General features: G+C 45.4%; 1 protein-coding gene across 1 annotated transcript in view; it reads right to left on the bottom strand.

Annotated features, from left to right (window-relative positions):
* The window catches only part of PLCD4 (phospholipase C delta 4), a 78,373-nt gene extending 64,848 nt beyond the window's left edge, over window positions 1-13,525 (bottom strand). The window contains exon 1 of the mRNA XM_033944136.1: window positions 13,330-13,525. Within this exon, the coding sequence (XP_033800027.1) occupies window positions 13,330-13,525 (196 nt within the window). The remainder of the gene's footprint in view (window positions 1-13,329) is intronic.
* Window positions 13,526-17,248: the final 3,723 nt, after the last annotated feature.

Genomic DNA, 17,248 nt, shown 5'->3' with positions numbered 1-17,248 from the left:
CCATTTAGATAAGTGTTGCTGTTTCTTCTGTTATATACCAAAAGTTCTCTCTAGTTAGACACAAATTGAGTTTATGTATAAAGGTGGGATGGAGGTTTGACGTCAATGATTATATGGCAATTGATATATCCAAGATAAGGACCTGAAGTAACATATATGCTATAAGAAGTTGTAAGTACTGAACTTTAAAGCCTCTAAATCAGGGGTGCCCAACGCGTCGATCGCGATCGACCAGTAGCTCAGGAAGGCAACGCGAGTCGATCGCGGAGCCCATCCGGGCTCTGTGATAGACTCGTGTTGCCGTCCTGATCTACCGGCCGATCAGCCTTCCTCTCCAGTGTTCTCCCTAGGGCCTTTTAGCTGGGCGGTCCGCCCAGCTGTCATCTGCCGCTGATGAACATTAAAAAAAACCCCAAAAAACCGGCTTGGAGATTTCAGCCCGTAGCGAACTTATGCTCCGGGCTCTAACGTGTGCGTGCCGGCTTCTCTTCTCTTCCCTCCGAAACCGGAAGTTATGTCCGGGGGGGGAGGGGAGAAGGGAAGCCGGCACGCACATGTTGAGAGCCCTGAAGCAAGCGTTTGCTACGGGCTAATGCGGGAGACAGGTTAGTGAAGCATTTGTTCTTCTTCCTGCCGGGTCCTGCCTACTTTCTGTTTCCGCGAAGGCAGGACCCGGCAGCATTTCCCCCAATAGGTTGATCACGATCTTGGGCTGATCAGCCTTCCTCTTCCCGACGGCAGAATTGACATCGGGGAGAGGAATGCTGGTTGGCCGAAGCAGGGAGATGGCAGTGGCAGTGGCTTGGGGGAGGGCAGGGAGAAAGAAAGAAAAAGGGCAGGCAGGGAGACAGAAGGAAAGAAGAGAAACAGAAAAAAATGAAAGGGAGGCAGAGAGAAAGAAAGGGCAGGGAGAGAGGAAGGAAAAGTTGGGGGAGGGTATGAGGTCTGGAGGAGAAGAAGCATATAGGCTAAAAGAAGGGAAGAAAGATTGGATGCACAGTCAGAAGAAGAAAGTGCAACCAGAGACTCATGAAATCACCAGACAAGGTAGGGAAAATGATTTTATTTTAAATTTAGTGATCAAAATGTGTCTGAATTTATATCTGCTGTTTATATTTTACACTAAGGTCCCCTTTTACTAAACCGCAATAGAGGTTTTTAGCGCAGGGAGCCTATGAGTGTCGAGAGCAGCGCTGGGCATTCAGCGCAGCTCCCTGCGCTAAAAACTGCTATCGTAGTTTAGTAAAAAGGGAGGGGGGGTATATTTCTCTATTTTTGTATGGTTGTTACTGAGGTGATAGTGCATAGAGTCATCTGCTTTGACCTCTTTGAAAAACCCTGGAATAGGAATGATGATTAACATTTTCTATGCGTACAGTGTGCTTTTTGTTTTTTTTTAATTTTATTGTTGGTAGATCATTTTGACTTGGTCATTTTAAAAGTAGCTCGCAAGCCCAAAAAGTGTGGGCACCCCTGCTCTAAATGATACTTCAATCTCCTAGTGAATTCATTATTTGGGAAAGTTTTCTCCAAATTAGGGCAAGATGTCATTTACACTGTATTAATCTATGTATATGTTGATACACTTTTAGGTGTAAGTAAAAATTCTGTAAAATAATCATTTTTTTGTGATCCAAAGAAACCCCCATTTTTGGTGACAGGTTGTGGAAATCCGTCTGGCCACCCTGACAGTCCGGTTGTCCCGAACATCTGGTAATTCTACTTATGGTCCATTTATTCAGGTTGGCTGAAAGGCATCTCCCTAGATGACATGGGTCAGAGGCAGGATGTCTCTGGGCAGATCATACAAGAAAACCCCTAAAGGTTTTTGCACTTTTCTCAGCAACCGCTGTGAATTTCAATGAGAAATTTTGCCTACTTACTTAGTCGTCCTATTTATGTATTACTATTAACCAACATTTCATTATCTTAAGCTGCATTGATATTATCAACATTTTAGGGGTCCTTTTACTAAGGTAGGCTAACCCAGTGGCCTCAAACCCGCGGCCCGCCAGATCCTATTTTGAGGCCCTCGGCATGTTTATCATAATCACAAAAGTAAAATCAAACAGTTTCTTGATCATCTGTCTCTTTAGCTATAAATGACAATAGGAAAGATTTATAAACTATAAAGAGTTTTGTCTCATGCAAAATTTCTTTAATAAGACATTAACTCTTTTTTCTGAGGTCCTCCGAGTACCTACAAATCCAAAATGGGGCCCTGCAAAGGGTTTGAGCTTCAGACCACTGGGCGGTTCATAGACAACGGCGCGAAAGACAAAAGCGCGTGCCGACAATTGAGCGCACCACGCGCCGCCGCGCCGCTGTAAATTACAGTTTTTAGGGGCTCTGACGGGGGGTTTTGTTGGGGAACCCCCCCAGTTTACTTAATAGACATCACACCAGCGTTATGGGGGGTTTGGGGGGTTGTAACCCTCCACATTTTACTGTAAACTGAACTTTTCCCCCCGTCGGAGCGCTAAAAACAGTAATTTAGAGCGGCGCGGCGGCGCGCGCTGCGCTCAATTGTCTGGGCGCGCCTTTGACCGGACACCCCACTGGGATAACCGATTTAGCATGTGCCGGTTAGCGGGCCTCAGTAAAAGGACTCCTTAGTGTTGCTACCTAATGATTTTGTGCTTTAAAAATGTTTGAGCTAAAACGCAATAAAATAACTTCATTCAAAGGATGAAAATGAACTGAAGGCCTGTGTTAAAGCTGAGAGTCAGTTGCTTTGGGAAGTTCTTAATCGCTTTGCCAACCAGTCCCTGGAGTTCGGTGATTCCAGGCCTGCCCAGTTCCACCCGTGTCCCGCCCTCTGCCCCGCCCCCTTAACATGCTCGTGCATCGGGACGGCATCCACGCATGCACAGATGTGATGTAATGAGATCGTATGCATGCGCGTATGTGCGTGTGACATCACCGCGTTGCACCTGTGCGTTCGCAGATGCCATCCCGATGTTGGAAGCTCTTGAAAAGCTGTCCGGACCCCCCAGACGTCCGGTAACCCTAGTGATTGGGTGGAGCTTGTGAGAGACATCCAACATTGCTCTCCAGACAAAAGTCTCTGTCACCGGGAGATCTTCTTCTTTTTTTTTTCCTTCAAATAATGGTAGTTGCACAGCGCAAACACTTTTGAATGTGTGAAAATCACTGGGAGGCCACGCTAAAAAGAAATCTGCAACTTTGCCAAGTTCAAGGACAATCTCATTCCATTTGGCACATGAATGTAGATGGAACAAAAACCAAAGTGGTGAAATTTCACATTGAAATTCCAAGCGGTTGCTGAGAAAAAGGAAAATAAACTCTAAGGGGCCACTTTTTTGTTTTTGCCTCACCCTGTACATTATATACAGACAGGTGGGGGGCTTTCCCCCCGATTATAATGGGCGCTCCCAATGTTCTACCAGCTCTTTGAGCTATCTATTCCTTTCTGGAAGGTACTAGCTCTGTCCTAGAAGGTGCCAGGAAGCAGAAAGTTCAGCCAAAGGACACAGACTTGACGGCAGGAAATGTCATTCCGTAAGCACCTGCTCTCTCGTTACAGTAGTGACAGACGTGAGGATTCAGTAACCTTCCTCAAGCTCCTCTCCGCTCCCCTGTGCCTCATCAGATACCCATTCTGCCACCCCCATCAGGTGCTGCTTTTTCCCCCTGAGACCTTGACCTTCTTTCCCCCTCACGATTACCCCCATTCTCAGTTTGGAAACCTCACCATCAGGGTTCCCCTCCCTATAAGAATAGCTCTACTGGGTCAGACCAATGGTCCATCTAGTCCAGTATCCTGTTTCCAGTGGCCAATCCAGGTCACAAGTACCTGGCAGAAACCCAAGAAGTAGCAACATTCCATGCAGAAACTCAAAGAATAGCAAGATTCCGGAATCCCAGAGAGTAACAAGATTCTAGAACCCCAAAGAGTAGCAACATTCCATATAGAATCTCATAGAATAGCAAGATTCCGGAATCCCAGAGAGTAACAAGATTCTAGAACCCCAAAGAGTAGCAACATTCCATACAGAATCTCAAAGAATAGCAAGATTCCGGAATCCCAAAGAGTAGCAACATTCCATATAGAATCTCATAGAATAGCAAGATTCCGGAATCCCAAAGAGTAGCAACATTCCATATAGAATCTCATAGAATAGCAAGATTCCGGAATCCCAGAGAGTAACAAGATTCTAGAACCCCAAAAAGTAGCAACATTCCATATAGAGTCTCAAAGAATAGCAAGATTCCGGAATTCCAGAGAGTAACAAGATTCCATGCTAGCCATCCCAGGACAAGCAGTGGCTTCCCCCATGCCTGTCTCAATAGCAGACTACGGACTTTTCCTCCAGGAACTTGTCTAAACATTTTTTTTAACTCAGATATGCCAACCGCTGTTACCACATCTTCCAACAGCGAGTTCTGGAGCTACATCATCAGAACACTCTTCCCTTCTCCATTAGACCCAACTTCCCCCTACCAACTAATCAAGCCGCCCCTGTTGTTTAGCTATTTCTTTAATTTGTTTTATATTCCGTTCTTCCCAACAAGCTCAGAACAGGTTACAGGTTAACATACATAATATATTGTCAAAATGGTTACAATTTGCCACACTCGTGTTTCCTTGAAAATAAGACAGTGTCTTATATTAATTTGGGGCCCCAAAAAGGCACCAGGGCTTATTTTCGGGGTATGCACATGATCATCTCTCCCTTCCTCTCCTTCACCCCAATTCTTCCTCTTTCCTGTCTCTCCTCCACATGTGCAGCATCTTTCCTCCCCTCTCATCCATCCCCTTGTGCCTTACCTTTGCAGCGTTTTTTTTATCCCTCCCATCCCCTATGCAGCAGAACCCGTGCACAGCTTCTATCCCTCCCTTCCGTGCAGAAGAACCCTTCAGCAGCCCCCCTCCCCCACGCCATGCAGCCAAACCCCTGCTGACTCTCCCATCCTTCCACCTCTCCCTCCCATTCAAAACCCACCAACCACAAACCCTACATTCCTCCCTCCAAAGAGCAGCGTTGGCAGCACTCTAAACAGGCTGCTTCACAGCCTTCTCCCGTCGGGGCCTTCCGTGCACTGTGTTACTGATGACATCATTAGTGATGTGGCATAGGGCATGCCCTGGCAGGAAAGGCCACAAAGCAGCCTGTTTAGAGTGCTACTGATCCTGCTCTTTGTAAGTCTTGTGGTCGGAGGGTCGGCGGGGTTCGGACGGGAGGGAGAGATGGAAAGATGGAAGGGTCAGCGGGGGTTTGGCTGTGCGGCGGGGCCAGAGGCGAGGGAAAGTGCTGCTGCCAGCGAATCTAGAGACAGATTTTAAGAAAGGTTTGGACAAATTTCTGGAGGAAAATTCTATAGTCTGTTATTAAGACATGGGGGAAGCTTCTGCTTGCCCTGGATCGGTAGCATGGAATGTTGCTACTCTTTGGGATTCTGAAATCTTGCTATTCTTTGAGAGTCTGTATGGAATGTTGCTACTCCTTGGGTTTTGGCCAGATACTAGGGACCTGGATTGGCCACCAAATGAACAGGCTACTGAGCTTGATGGACCATTGGTCTGACCCAGTAAGGCTATTCTTATGTTCTTATGACAATTCGGGTTAGGCTTCCGGGTACTAGGGCTTACTTTTGGGGTAGGGCTTATATTAAGACCTACCCCGAAAATCATGCTGGGGCTTATTTTGGGGGAAACACAGTACTTATAATACAGTGTGTTCATCCTGTGACATTCACAGAGGACCTATTTCAACATAAATTTAATATACATTTCTTTTTTAATCATACGGGGGTTGGGCAGGGGAATTAGGTGAAGAGGTAAGTTTTTATTGCTTTCCTAAAATTCAATACCCTTTGAGGGATCTGATCTGTTGGGGCAGTTGATTCCAGTAGCTTGGTATGAAATAGAAGTAGGATCGTTGTCTGGCATTCTGGAGTTGGAGGACATGGCCAGGGCAGGATTAACCAATAGGCCAAGTAGGCACGTGCCTAGGGCCCGAAATGGTCAGGGGGGCCCGATGAAGGAGGGCACCGACATTGTTTTTTCCAAACGGCGATGGGCCCCTCCAGCATCGATTGGCAAAGCAGGCCCTCCCCCGATTGGAAACGCAGACCCCAACCTTGATCGGCAACGTGGGCCTACCCCCATCGACGGAAAGTAAGACAAGCAAGCAACGTGGGAAAGAAAGGCAACAGGAACTGTATTTGTGCAAGCGGTGCTGCTTGCCCAAAGCTTCCCTCTGACGCAGCTTCCTGTTTCCGCCAGGGCTTATGGTGGGGTGGGGCGGGGCAGGGGGGCCCAGTGTACTTGGGTGCCTAGGGGCCCTTGACAAATTAATCCTGCCCTGGACATGGCCAGTGGGTATTTCAAGATGTGTTTCCTCCTAGGAGTGGAGCGGCCTGTTTGGGATATATGGAGGAAGCTTAGCTGACATGTAGGCGGGTGCTATGTTGTGCAAGGATTTATACGCTAGCATTTAGCCCTTAAAGACTAAGCGTTTGGCTATGGGTAACCAGTGGGCTGATGATAGAGCCTGGGAAATAGGGTCAAGGGCATGAAGGTTCTTTAGAAGTCTGATTGCTACGTTTTGTACAAGTTGAAGATGCTGCATATTCTTTGCTGTCAGCCCAATGAATAGTGCATTGCAGTAGTCCATGTGGGAGAGGACGAAGGCATAGAGAAGTTTGATAAAGTCAGAGAAGTAGTTCCTTATTTTTCAGAGTTGCTGGAGATAGTAGAACTAAACTAAACTTAAACTTAGTTTTATACACCGGGTCATCAACTAATTTGGAGCTCGACTCAGTTAACATTAAGAATAGAGTAATACAAAAGAATGAAGACCACTTGAGAGATAAGGTTGAAAAGTAATAGGTTAGAGTCGAGGAGTATCCCTAAGCTGCGTGCTTGGTTTTTTGTAGTTATGGTAGTTGATTCCCAGAGAAGAGAGGGATGGGTGTAGGTGCAGTGCTCTTTGTGGATCCAAAGGAGTTGCTTTGGAGGTGTTTAGCCGCAGTTTGTTAATAGACATCCAATTTTTGATTTCCAAGAGGCATGATCTGGAAGTCACAGTTTTCTCCCAGTGGAAGATATAGTTGGATGTCATCAGAGAAAGCGTGAATCTGAATTTGGTATTTATGGGTTATATCTAGGACAGGTCTAATGTAGAGGTTAAATAGTAGAGAGGGATAGTAGAGCCCCTTGAGGAACACCTTATTTGATTAGTTTTGATTTTGATAAGGCAGTGTCGAGTAATACACTTCGGGATCTATTACGCAGGAAGGAAGTGAATCAGTGTAATGCAACATCTTGAATGCTAGTTTTGGAGAGTCGTGTAATAAGGAGAGAGTGGTCAATGGTGTCGAAGGCTGTACTGAAATCCAGTAGCACTAGAAGGACATAATTTCCCTTATCCATGAGTTTCCAGCAGTCATCAATGATGTTGAGAAGGACGGTTTCAGTACTATGGAATTTCCTGAATCCCAACTGGAAGGTAGATAGGGCTCCTTGCTTGTCGATTAAAGAATGTAGTTGATTGGGTACAGTTTTTTCCAGGATCTTGGAGATGGAGACAGGCCTAAAGTTGCTGGGTACCCTAGGGTCGAGTGTGGTTTGTTTTTTTTAAAGATTGGTCCGATGATTGCTGATTTCCAGTTTGTGGGCACTGAGCCTGATATTAAGGAGGTGTTGATAAGGGGAAGGATGGAGCTAACAAAGGCGTATTTCGTAGCAACTAGGAGGTGTGGTGTGCAGGGGTCTAGGATGGAGCTGGAAGGGCAAATAGAGTCTAGTATCTTGGTGAGGTTATCATTTGAGACAGTTTTAAAGTGGGTTAGGTTTCCAGTGGTAGATTTAAGTATCCTGTCTGGGTTGTGGGGAATTGGTGCTGGTAGTGTGATAGAGTCAAGACGGAATCGTATTTTGTCTATTTCGTCAGTGAAGAAGTCGGAGAGCATTTCACTGTCGAGTTCAGTGTTAAGGCTTTGGTTGTCTCCTTCCTGGTCAGGCTCCCTCTTTTCTCATCAGGAACACCTCTTCTCCCCCCCAAAGATATGGCCAAATATGGCCATATTTCTGTTTTTGTGTAATGTTTCCTGTGTCAGGTAAGAATTGGCTCATGTAGCAACCTTTCTCTCCCCACCCCATGTTCTCCATTCTGCCTCTTTCTCCCCCTTCCATGTTCTCCATTTTTCCGCTTTCTCTTCCTCCTTCCTGTAGCTCAGGATTTCAGCACCAGCTCCGAGGAGCTCTGCCTCACTTTCAACAGGTTCTTCTCTTTCTACCCTTTTCTGGCAGCTTTCCTCCTCCTCCTCTTCTCTGTTAGGAAAATGGAACTGGCCCAGGGAATACCAGGGCAGGGCATAGCCAATGCTTCTGGCACACTGAAGTGCTGAACCTGCCAAAGTGAATCTTCCCAGCCACTTCCAGTCCCCACAATTTCAATTCGGCCCTGGGCACCATCAGCACTGGGGGAAGAGGCTGCTCCCTGCTCTTGGTGATGTAGGACTGAGGATGTGTGTCTGTCTTCCCACGCCAGGGCTCCATGTGTGTGTATGTGTGTTTGCTTTGTGATATAGGACTGGGGGGTGTGCGTGCAATTTCCAGAACTCGAGTACATGGGTGGGGCTGCCTGGTCTCAGTGATGTAGGACTTGGGGTAGGAGATGTAGGTAAAAGAGGGAGGGAGGGTAGGACTTTGATGGGAGAGAAGAGTAAAAGAGAAGGGAAGGAGACGGTTTGAGAGTGGAAGAGAAGAGCCTACATGGGAGGATGTGAGTGAGAAAGAGTGTGTCATCTCTCCCCCCACACCATGCCCTGGAACACATAGATGTAATGAACAGAAATGAAACACAGCACAAGAAAGGAAAATAAAGTGATTGCTTTTCTTCATTGGACTAACTTAAAACAATGAAAAGGTATCACAGAAAGGACTAACTCAGCAATCGCACTGCTTCATCCAAGACAGACCGATGGACAGACACTGCAGACACCGTACGTACAGTAGAACACAGAGATCCGGGCAACGCACACACACCAGGGTACATTGTGCTGTCACATACTGATAACAAAAGAGTGAACGTGAGAGGGGGAAGAGAGCAGGGGATTAATTATTCAGCATTGCTGTCTGTCTCTCCACTAATGGATGGTTTAGCCGCTCAGTGCCAGAATGGTCCTCTCTCATCACAAGCCAACAATGACTCTGGGACATTGGATATGAGCCCACACTTAGCCTGATTGCTTCTACTGCTGCAGTCTGAGGTCCCGGCTGCCAGAGGAGCACGAAAAGTTTACTGGCATATCACTGGTGCCACGGAGGGCTCTGGGAGCATCTCGCTGTTATTATCATTGTACCAGCATTGCGTGGGAGGCTCGAATCTTGTCCGTCTGGGAGCAGCTCACTATCATTCTCATTGCACCATCACTATGGAGGGGTCTGAAGTCCTGCCCTTCTGGGAGTAACACACTAGTATTAACACAGCACCTGAGAGCAGAGGTTACATTTTAGTATTTCTTTCTTTCTTTAAAAAAGTTCTATTCCGTTTAGAACCTAAGCGGATTACAGCAGTTACATATATAAGTTATTACAACACAACATAACAAATTTTCACAAATCTTCAATCCAAAATTTTAAAAAATAAATAAAAATATACCAAATATGTTGTACTTTGCCATATTTTATAGAGATTTTTCTATTTTAGAATATTGATTTTGTTAACTGCTGTGATTTGCCTGTGTAACTTTAGCGATATATCAAATTTTAATAAAGAAAACAATAAAAGATTAACAATAATAACTTTATTTTTCTATACTGCCATAGTCAGACGACGACTAGGCGGTTTACATTGAAAGAAGGCTGGACATTCAGCGAATTACAAATGCATGAGGGGAATGTTACAGAAGAAAAAGGGTTGAAAGGGGAGGGAAAGTGAGAGGGGTTGAAAGGGGAGGGAAAGTGAGAGGGGTAGGAATTGCCTGAAGATTGCTTTGGGTTTGTAGGGGGAAAATGCAATTAACATTGCACTAGTGCCCTGCATGTGACTGGAGTCCTCCTGCCCATTTGTGGGGGTGGGGGCAGGTAGGGGGATGGAGGGATAATTTACAATACCATTATTGACATTGCACATCCTGTGACCAGGAAGTGATGTCAGAACGGAGACGAGGCTGGCGCGAGCAGCAAGTGGAAGATTCTGCTCATGCCGGTGAGCATTTAAAGAGCTAGGTGCACACATGAATGTAAATGGTAGCATTCTTAGGGTTACCAGATGTTTGCTTCAGATAAAGAGAACATGCTGCCCACCCTATTCTGGCCCTGGCCTGCCCACAGCCCTGCCCTGTTCAACCCCCAAGCCTGGCCCCACACAAACATTGTCTCTTCAGGGCTGCGTGTGCAAATGATGTCACATGCATGCACATATATGTGTGATATCATCACATACATGCACATGTGTGATGTCACCACATGCACACATATGTGTGATATCACATGCATGCATGTGTGATATTACATGCACGCATGTGTGATGTCATTGCATACACACATGTGTCATGTCATTGCATGCGTGCACATGTGTCATGTCATTGCATACACACATATGTGTCATGGCATTGCATACACACATAGGTGTCATGTCATCACATGCATGCACATGTGTGATGTCATTGCATACACACATATGTGTCATGTCATCGCATGTGTGCACATGTGTGATGTCATTGCATGTGCACATGTGATGTCATTGCATATGCACATGTGTGATGTCATCGCATGTGTGCATGTGATGTCATCACATGCATGTATACGTGATGTCATCGCATGTGCACATGTTTATGATATCATCGCATGTGCACATGTATGATGTCATTGCATGTGCACATGTGTGTGATATCATCACATGCATGCATATGTGTTATGTCATCGCATGCGCACATATGTGTCATGTCATCACATCTGCGCATGTGTGATGTAATCACATGTGTTCATATGTGTGATGTCATCGCATGCATGCATAGGTGTGACGTAATCACATGCGTACATATGTGCGATGTCATCATAAAACCCAGATGTCTCAATCTGTCCTCCTTTTTCTGGAGCCATATGGGAACCCTACCTTAAGTATGTGTGGTACCCGGTGTCTCCACCAAGGGCAGAAAGGTTCTGGTGGGTGAGATTTCCCTACCTTCTCCCCAGAAAAATCTAACCCAATACCAATGTGAACTTGTCTCTATTAGGATCTCAGGCCTCCGACAGCACAATGGAATCACTCCAATGTATATTAACTTCTTTATAACCTCAGCCCTGTGTTGGCAGAGACCTGCAAAAGGTCATGCAATGTAATGTTTGCTTTCTCGCAGTCCACGCGTACTTCCAGCTGTGCTATAGAAATGAAAAGTAGTAGTAGTGATCATCTTCAATAATCTTGCACACATGCTTGGTGTCCAAAATTGCATGCACAGGTTACAGACGGGCCCCAGTTGTTACATGTGCAACTTAATTGACAAATTAGCTGCTCGCTGGTATCAACAATCGGTAATAATGTATCTGTGGGCACTTGAAGAAGGTAATTGAAGTGTAAAGGGGAGAAATCTACAGGGGTATATAGTCCTCTAGGACAAAAATGCGGTCTTTAACATGTTTTAGCAGGTAAATTCAGATTTGGCAGTTCCAGTCTCTCCTAAACCCAATTTGCAAATCATTTCTCAGATTTCAATCTACTGCAGGTTTTTATCCCCTTCACTGAATCTGCTAATCTGTTTATTCAGGACCCTCAAATCCTTACCCTGTATCCAGGTGTACAACATGCATCCATTTCAGAAAAAGGGTCATACGATATAGACGTGGAGGGACATAATCAAAAGAAACGTTTAAATCTCCTTTTGGCCTAAGTCCCTAGACGCAGAAAGTAGGCAGCAGGGAAATGGCCATTCTCAAAAAAAAAAAAAAAAAGAGTCCAAAATGAATTTCTTTTTAGAATGGCCTACCTCTACGTTCAGCAATGTAATCACCCAGACTGCCACTACGTCTATCCTTACCATGCATTCCCGACCAAAAAATCGCCCAAGTCCCAAATACCCAAAACAAGACCTTTTAGGTGAAGGAGGGAGCCAATCCTCAAAAACAACGCCGGTTACAGAATCCTGGAACTGTCATTCCCCAGATCCCTGCAATAATCGCAGGAGGAGAGATGCCTAATCTCTCCTACCAAAAAACACCCCCCTAACACCCACATGATCATCGGCAGGAGGGAGCCCAAACCAAATCTTAGGTTGGTCCATACACCTAAGACTCCGCCCATAGGAGGGGCATTAGGCAACTGGCCCAATTCCAGTTGGCCCAGGTGCCTAAGGTCCTTCCTATGGGCAGGACCTTAGGCACCTGGGCCAATCAGGCCCTAGACTTCTCCCCAGTGCATCTCACAATGCACCAGGAAGGGGCAGGCCCACCATTCAGAGGAAGGCAGGCCTGCTGGCCGGCCGGAGGGAGGACCCATCCATCTGGCCAGCGATTAAGATTATTGGGGGGGGGGGGGCTCGATTGGGGAAGGGGGTTCAGGGGGAAGGTTATCCAACAGGAGGCCTTGAGCTCCCTCCTGCCGGTGAGCAGTGCAGGGTTCAAGTGTGTGGGGGGGGTTCTATTAGCAGGAGGGCTTGGGCTTCCTGCTGCCAGTAATCATGGGGTTCGGGGGATTTGTGTTGGCAGGAAAGACTGGGCATCTCTCCTGCTATGGAGGTTAGGAGGGATCGCAGCAGGAGAGATTAGGCATCTCTCCTGCTGCGATCGTTGCCGGTGCAGGGAGGGGGGGGGACGAGTTGCCCAGGCTACTGAGCTGATCGTGGCAGCCACAATCAGCTCAGCGGCCCAATTCAGAACTTATACCTGTTTTTACTTGGTCTAAGTCAAAACGTATAAGTTCTGTCTGGCAACCTGTCAAACCTTTTTGGTTATGGCTGCCAGAAGACTTAGGTCGGCCTACTTCCTGCCCTTTCCACTCCTCCAAAAACGCCCCTTTTCGCTCTAAGCGTACAGAGGCAGGGTAAAGGCCTAAGCTGGTTTTAGATATGTCTAAAACCAGTTTTGATTATCGGTACTTGAACGATCTGTCTTTTTGATCGTCTAAATAGCGACTTAGGCCACTTTTTGTACTTTTTTTAAAATTATTGTTATGAGCCCCTTATTCTAGTAACACTTGCCATTTAACTAATTGGAGTAAGTTAGAGATAGTAGCATTGTACAAACGTCTGAGTAATGCGCTTGTTTTAGCAAAGTTACTATTTGTGATTGATAATACATTTACCGATCAGAGATGCTACATGGCCCAGGATCTATAGAACTCACTGGCCGCTACTTACAGGTGGATTTGGTTTTGTCAGTCTTCTTGGACTTGTACCAGATGGTCATACAGTCATCCTGTAGTTTGAAGTATCGCTGCTTCTTCCAGCCTCTGGATTTCACCTTCCGCAACACCGTCCCCAGCTGCATCTGCTGCAGGTTATCGTCCACTTGCACCCCTGCAAAAGCACAGGCCACAGAGGAGTCAATTTCCATTGAGGTGCACCGTGTCTGATTGTCTGGATGGCTAAATTAGGTATCTGTCCCTGTGCACGAGAATAGCAGAGGTATATCTAGTCAGCTGTGTTCCAATGGGACACTAAGTGAATTATCAGCCACAACCAAGCCAGGAAGGTTCAACCATCTTAAGAAGATGAGCATGCAAGGTCCAATTTAGTTCATACTCATGGCTGGTTTAACCTTTAGGCAGACTTGGTAGTGGCCTATGATGACAGCTTCCGGGGGTGACATAGAAAACAGATTCTGACAGTCGCACAAACAACAGGGACCACCAGGGAGAAAGAGGAGTTTAAAAATAGCCCAGTTACCCAGGTACAAAGATTTGGGAAATTTTCTTCATTCGATACAAATTGGGCCCGATATTGAGACTGCGGGAGTCAGCCATGGTCAGTGGTGATCCTGAATATCCAATGCCTGGGCTGTGTCTGACCACTGGCATTGAATTCCAGGTCAAAGTTCACTACCTCTCACTTAGCTGGCCAAGCGGATATTCCGTAGTTGGCTGGCTAAGGCAAAGCAGCGAAAGATAGACCTGCTCTGTATGTGGGTCTACCTAGCCACTTAGCCTTACTACATTGTGTGGGGAGTGTGTGGCAGTGGTTAGAGCTAGAGCCTCAGCCCCCTGAGGTTGTGGGTTCAAATCCTGCACTGTTCCTTGTGACCCTGGGCAAGTCACTTAATCCCTCCACTGCCTCAGGTACATTAGATAGATTGTGAATCAGGACCAGGACAGAGAGAGAAAATGCTTGAAGTACCTGAATGTAAACCACTTGGTATATAAGTTTACTTTATTTATTATTAAACTACTTTTAAATCTTGTATTCTTCATATATAAAGTCAATAAATCAAATCAGTGAAATCAAATCAATGCATATAGGGGGTAATTCCATATTGGCACCTATATGTTGATATGATTGTGCCTTATAAGCCTTCTCGTCTTGTGTGTTCTCAGTCCACGCAGTTGTTGGAAAACCCTCATTATGACAATTAAGTAAGGTGTCTATTTGTGTTTGAGTTTTTGGTGTGGCAGGTCCTCGATTGGGGAATGCACTTCCAGAAGCAGTTCATCAGATTCCAACATTTCTATCGTTTCTTAACTGCCTGAAAGCACAATTATTTTCAGGCGGCCCTTTGTGGAGTGTGATATGAAGACTATAGCTTTAATGAGTAAGTCCATATATTATGTATGGGGGTTTTTTGTAACCCAGGCAGATTTTTGGATGTGCAGGATATAAATGTCAAATGTTATATGTCATCTTATGAGGGGATGCTGAAATGTTCTCAGCCCAACCAAGAAGGGAATGATGTGGAGCCATGAAACATACAAGTTATTCCACATATTCACCACATTTGGCACATCGTGTCTGATGTTTACGCAACCCCTTCCGAAAACTACTCTGATGTCTGGACACTGCGGTACTGCTCTGCTGCTGCAATCACCTCTGAATCACTTGAAAACTGTTGCTCTTTCAAACTCTTTTTAAGGTTTGGAAACAGAAAATAGTCAGATAAGACAAGATCTGATGAGTAGGCTGGGTGGTCCATGCGCTGAAACCCCAACTGCGACAAAACGTCCATCATTTTGCCAGCCTTGTAAGCAGGTGCATTGTCTGCCAAGCCCCTTCCCTTCGCTTGTTTAAAAGCAGACTGAAACCCACCTTTTTGATATAGCCTTCAATCCATAACTCTACTCCCCACTGCCCACCAACCTAGCTAGAAGATTAACCGTTCCCCTTAACTGGATCCATGACATCCTGTTGGTCTGTCTTGTCTGTTTAGATTATAAGCTCTTTGGAGCAGGGACTGTCTTCTTTGTGACTCTGTACAGTGCTACATATGTCTGGTAGTGCTATAGAAATAATTCATAGTAGTAGAAGTAGTCTTGCAAAAAGAGAACTCCTTTCCACAACTTCCCTCGCCTTGTTTTTTTTTTTAATGCCTCGTTTAATTGGCATAGCAAGATGCAGTAGTATTCTACATGAACTGATCAGCCCCTTGGGAGATAGTGAGTCATTGCAACATCTTCCTGATACCTTTCCTGCTGACTTTTGGGTCTTGAATTTCTTGACCTTGGAGAACCTGAGTGCCGCCATTGCATGGACTGTTGTTTTGTCTCATGATCATCATGGTGTAACCATGTTTCATCAACAGTAACTAGTCGTTCCAAAAAAGTTGGCACCAGCTCGCTGAAAATGCTGCAAAATCAACTTGGAAGCGTCCACTTGATGTCGTTTTTCATCAGCATTCAAACATTTGGGCCCCCACTTGGCTGACAGCTTCTGTGGATTTCTGTTTCTTGTGAGTTTGCATGAGCTTTTGTAAAGGTATTACAATACATGGGCTCTACACAGAGTTACAGGGGCTTCTGTAGTGATGTTACAATACAGAGTTCTTAATACTGGCATAATTATGCCATAATCGATCATCCTACTTATATGCATATGTTTAAACTAAACTAAACTAAACTAAGCCTTAAGTTTATATACCGCATCATCTCCACGGAAGCGGAGCTCGACACGGTTTACAAAGCTTAAAAATACAAGAAGAGAGGGGAGAGAGAGTTTACAAGGGCATATGAAAAGAGGGGAAGTAAGAAGGAGATGTTATATATTAGAGAAAAGCCAGGTTTTCAGTTGTTTCCGGAACGGTTGGAGGGAGCCCAGGTTCCGCAGCGGGATAGTGAGATCGTTCCAAAGGCCTGTGATTTTGGAGAGGAGGGATCTTCCCAGTTTGCCTGCGTGGGGGATGCCACGTAGAGAGGGGAAGGATAGTTTATGTCTGTGGGCGGATCTGGTGGTAGCAGGCGTTTGGGCGAGGAAGGATAGAGGGATTAGTGGCGGAAGGATGCCATGAATTATCTTGAAAGCTAGACAGGAGCATTTGAAGTGAATTCTGGAAAGTACAGGGAGCCAGTGAAGATTGGTAAGTAAGGGGGAGACGTGATCAAATTTGCGTTTATACCAAATCAATCATCCTACATATATTCACATATAATATTAGGTTTACTGTTGCAGCTAGTACACAAGGAGGTTGGCCAATTCAATGAAATATAATCTATTTTCACGAATCTGTATTGTGTTTTATGTTTATTTTCCTCAGAATCTACCGTAGTTTACTGGGCTTCTGGGCTTTGTCTATTTATATCCTTATTGTGTTCATCCTATCGTGTTCCTGATGGGGGAGAGGGGACTAGCCAACTGTCTCCTCTACGTTATTTTATTGGCTAAAGTAGTCTGTGAAGAGGATGCTCTTTATCCCTTTCTTGAACTTTCCGGTATCCTTTTCTAGTTTTAGTTCTTTCGGGAGGTTGTTCCACCATCTCGGAGCCATCACCAAGAACATTCTTTTCCTGATGCTTTTGTATTTGATGTCTCTGAAGAAGGGAATTTCCAGCAGGTTCCCTGGATATCTCTAGTGTCTTAGCAATTGGAGCCGATATTCGTCAATCTGCCAAAATCAGGTCATGGACATGGTCAACAATTTCAGGACCAGACGTTGCTGCATCTTCGTCTCGAAATCTCACTGCTGAAAGTTTGCACACCACTTCTTCACTGTGGAGTGTGATGGGCATTTGTCACTCAGTGTTTGCATCATATATTTATGGATTTCCTTTGGAGTTTTCTTCTGCAGGAATAGGAACTTCATGATGGCTCAGAGTTCCAACTTTAAAATCCCACACTTTTCATTGACATGGTTCAA

Source organism: Geotrypetes seraphini, chromosome 5 (genome assembly GCF_902459505.1).
Source record: "Geotrypetes seraphini chromosome 5, aGeoSer1.1, whole genome shotgun sequence".
Taxonomy (NCBI): Eukaryota; Metazoa; Chordata; class Amphibia; order Gymnophiona; family Dermophiidae; genus Geotrypetes; species Geotrypetes seraphini.
This window is presented reverse-complemented; position numbering and strand designations above follow the sequence as displayed.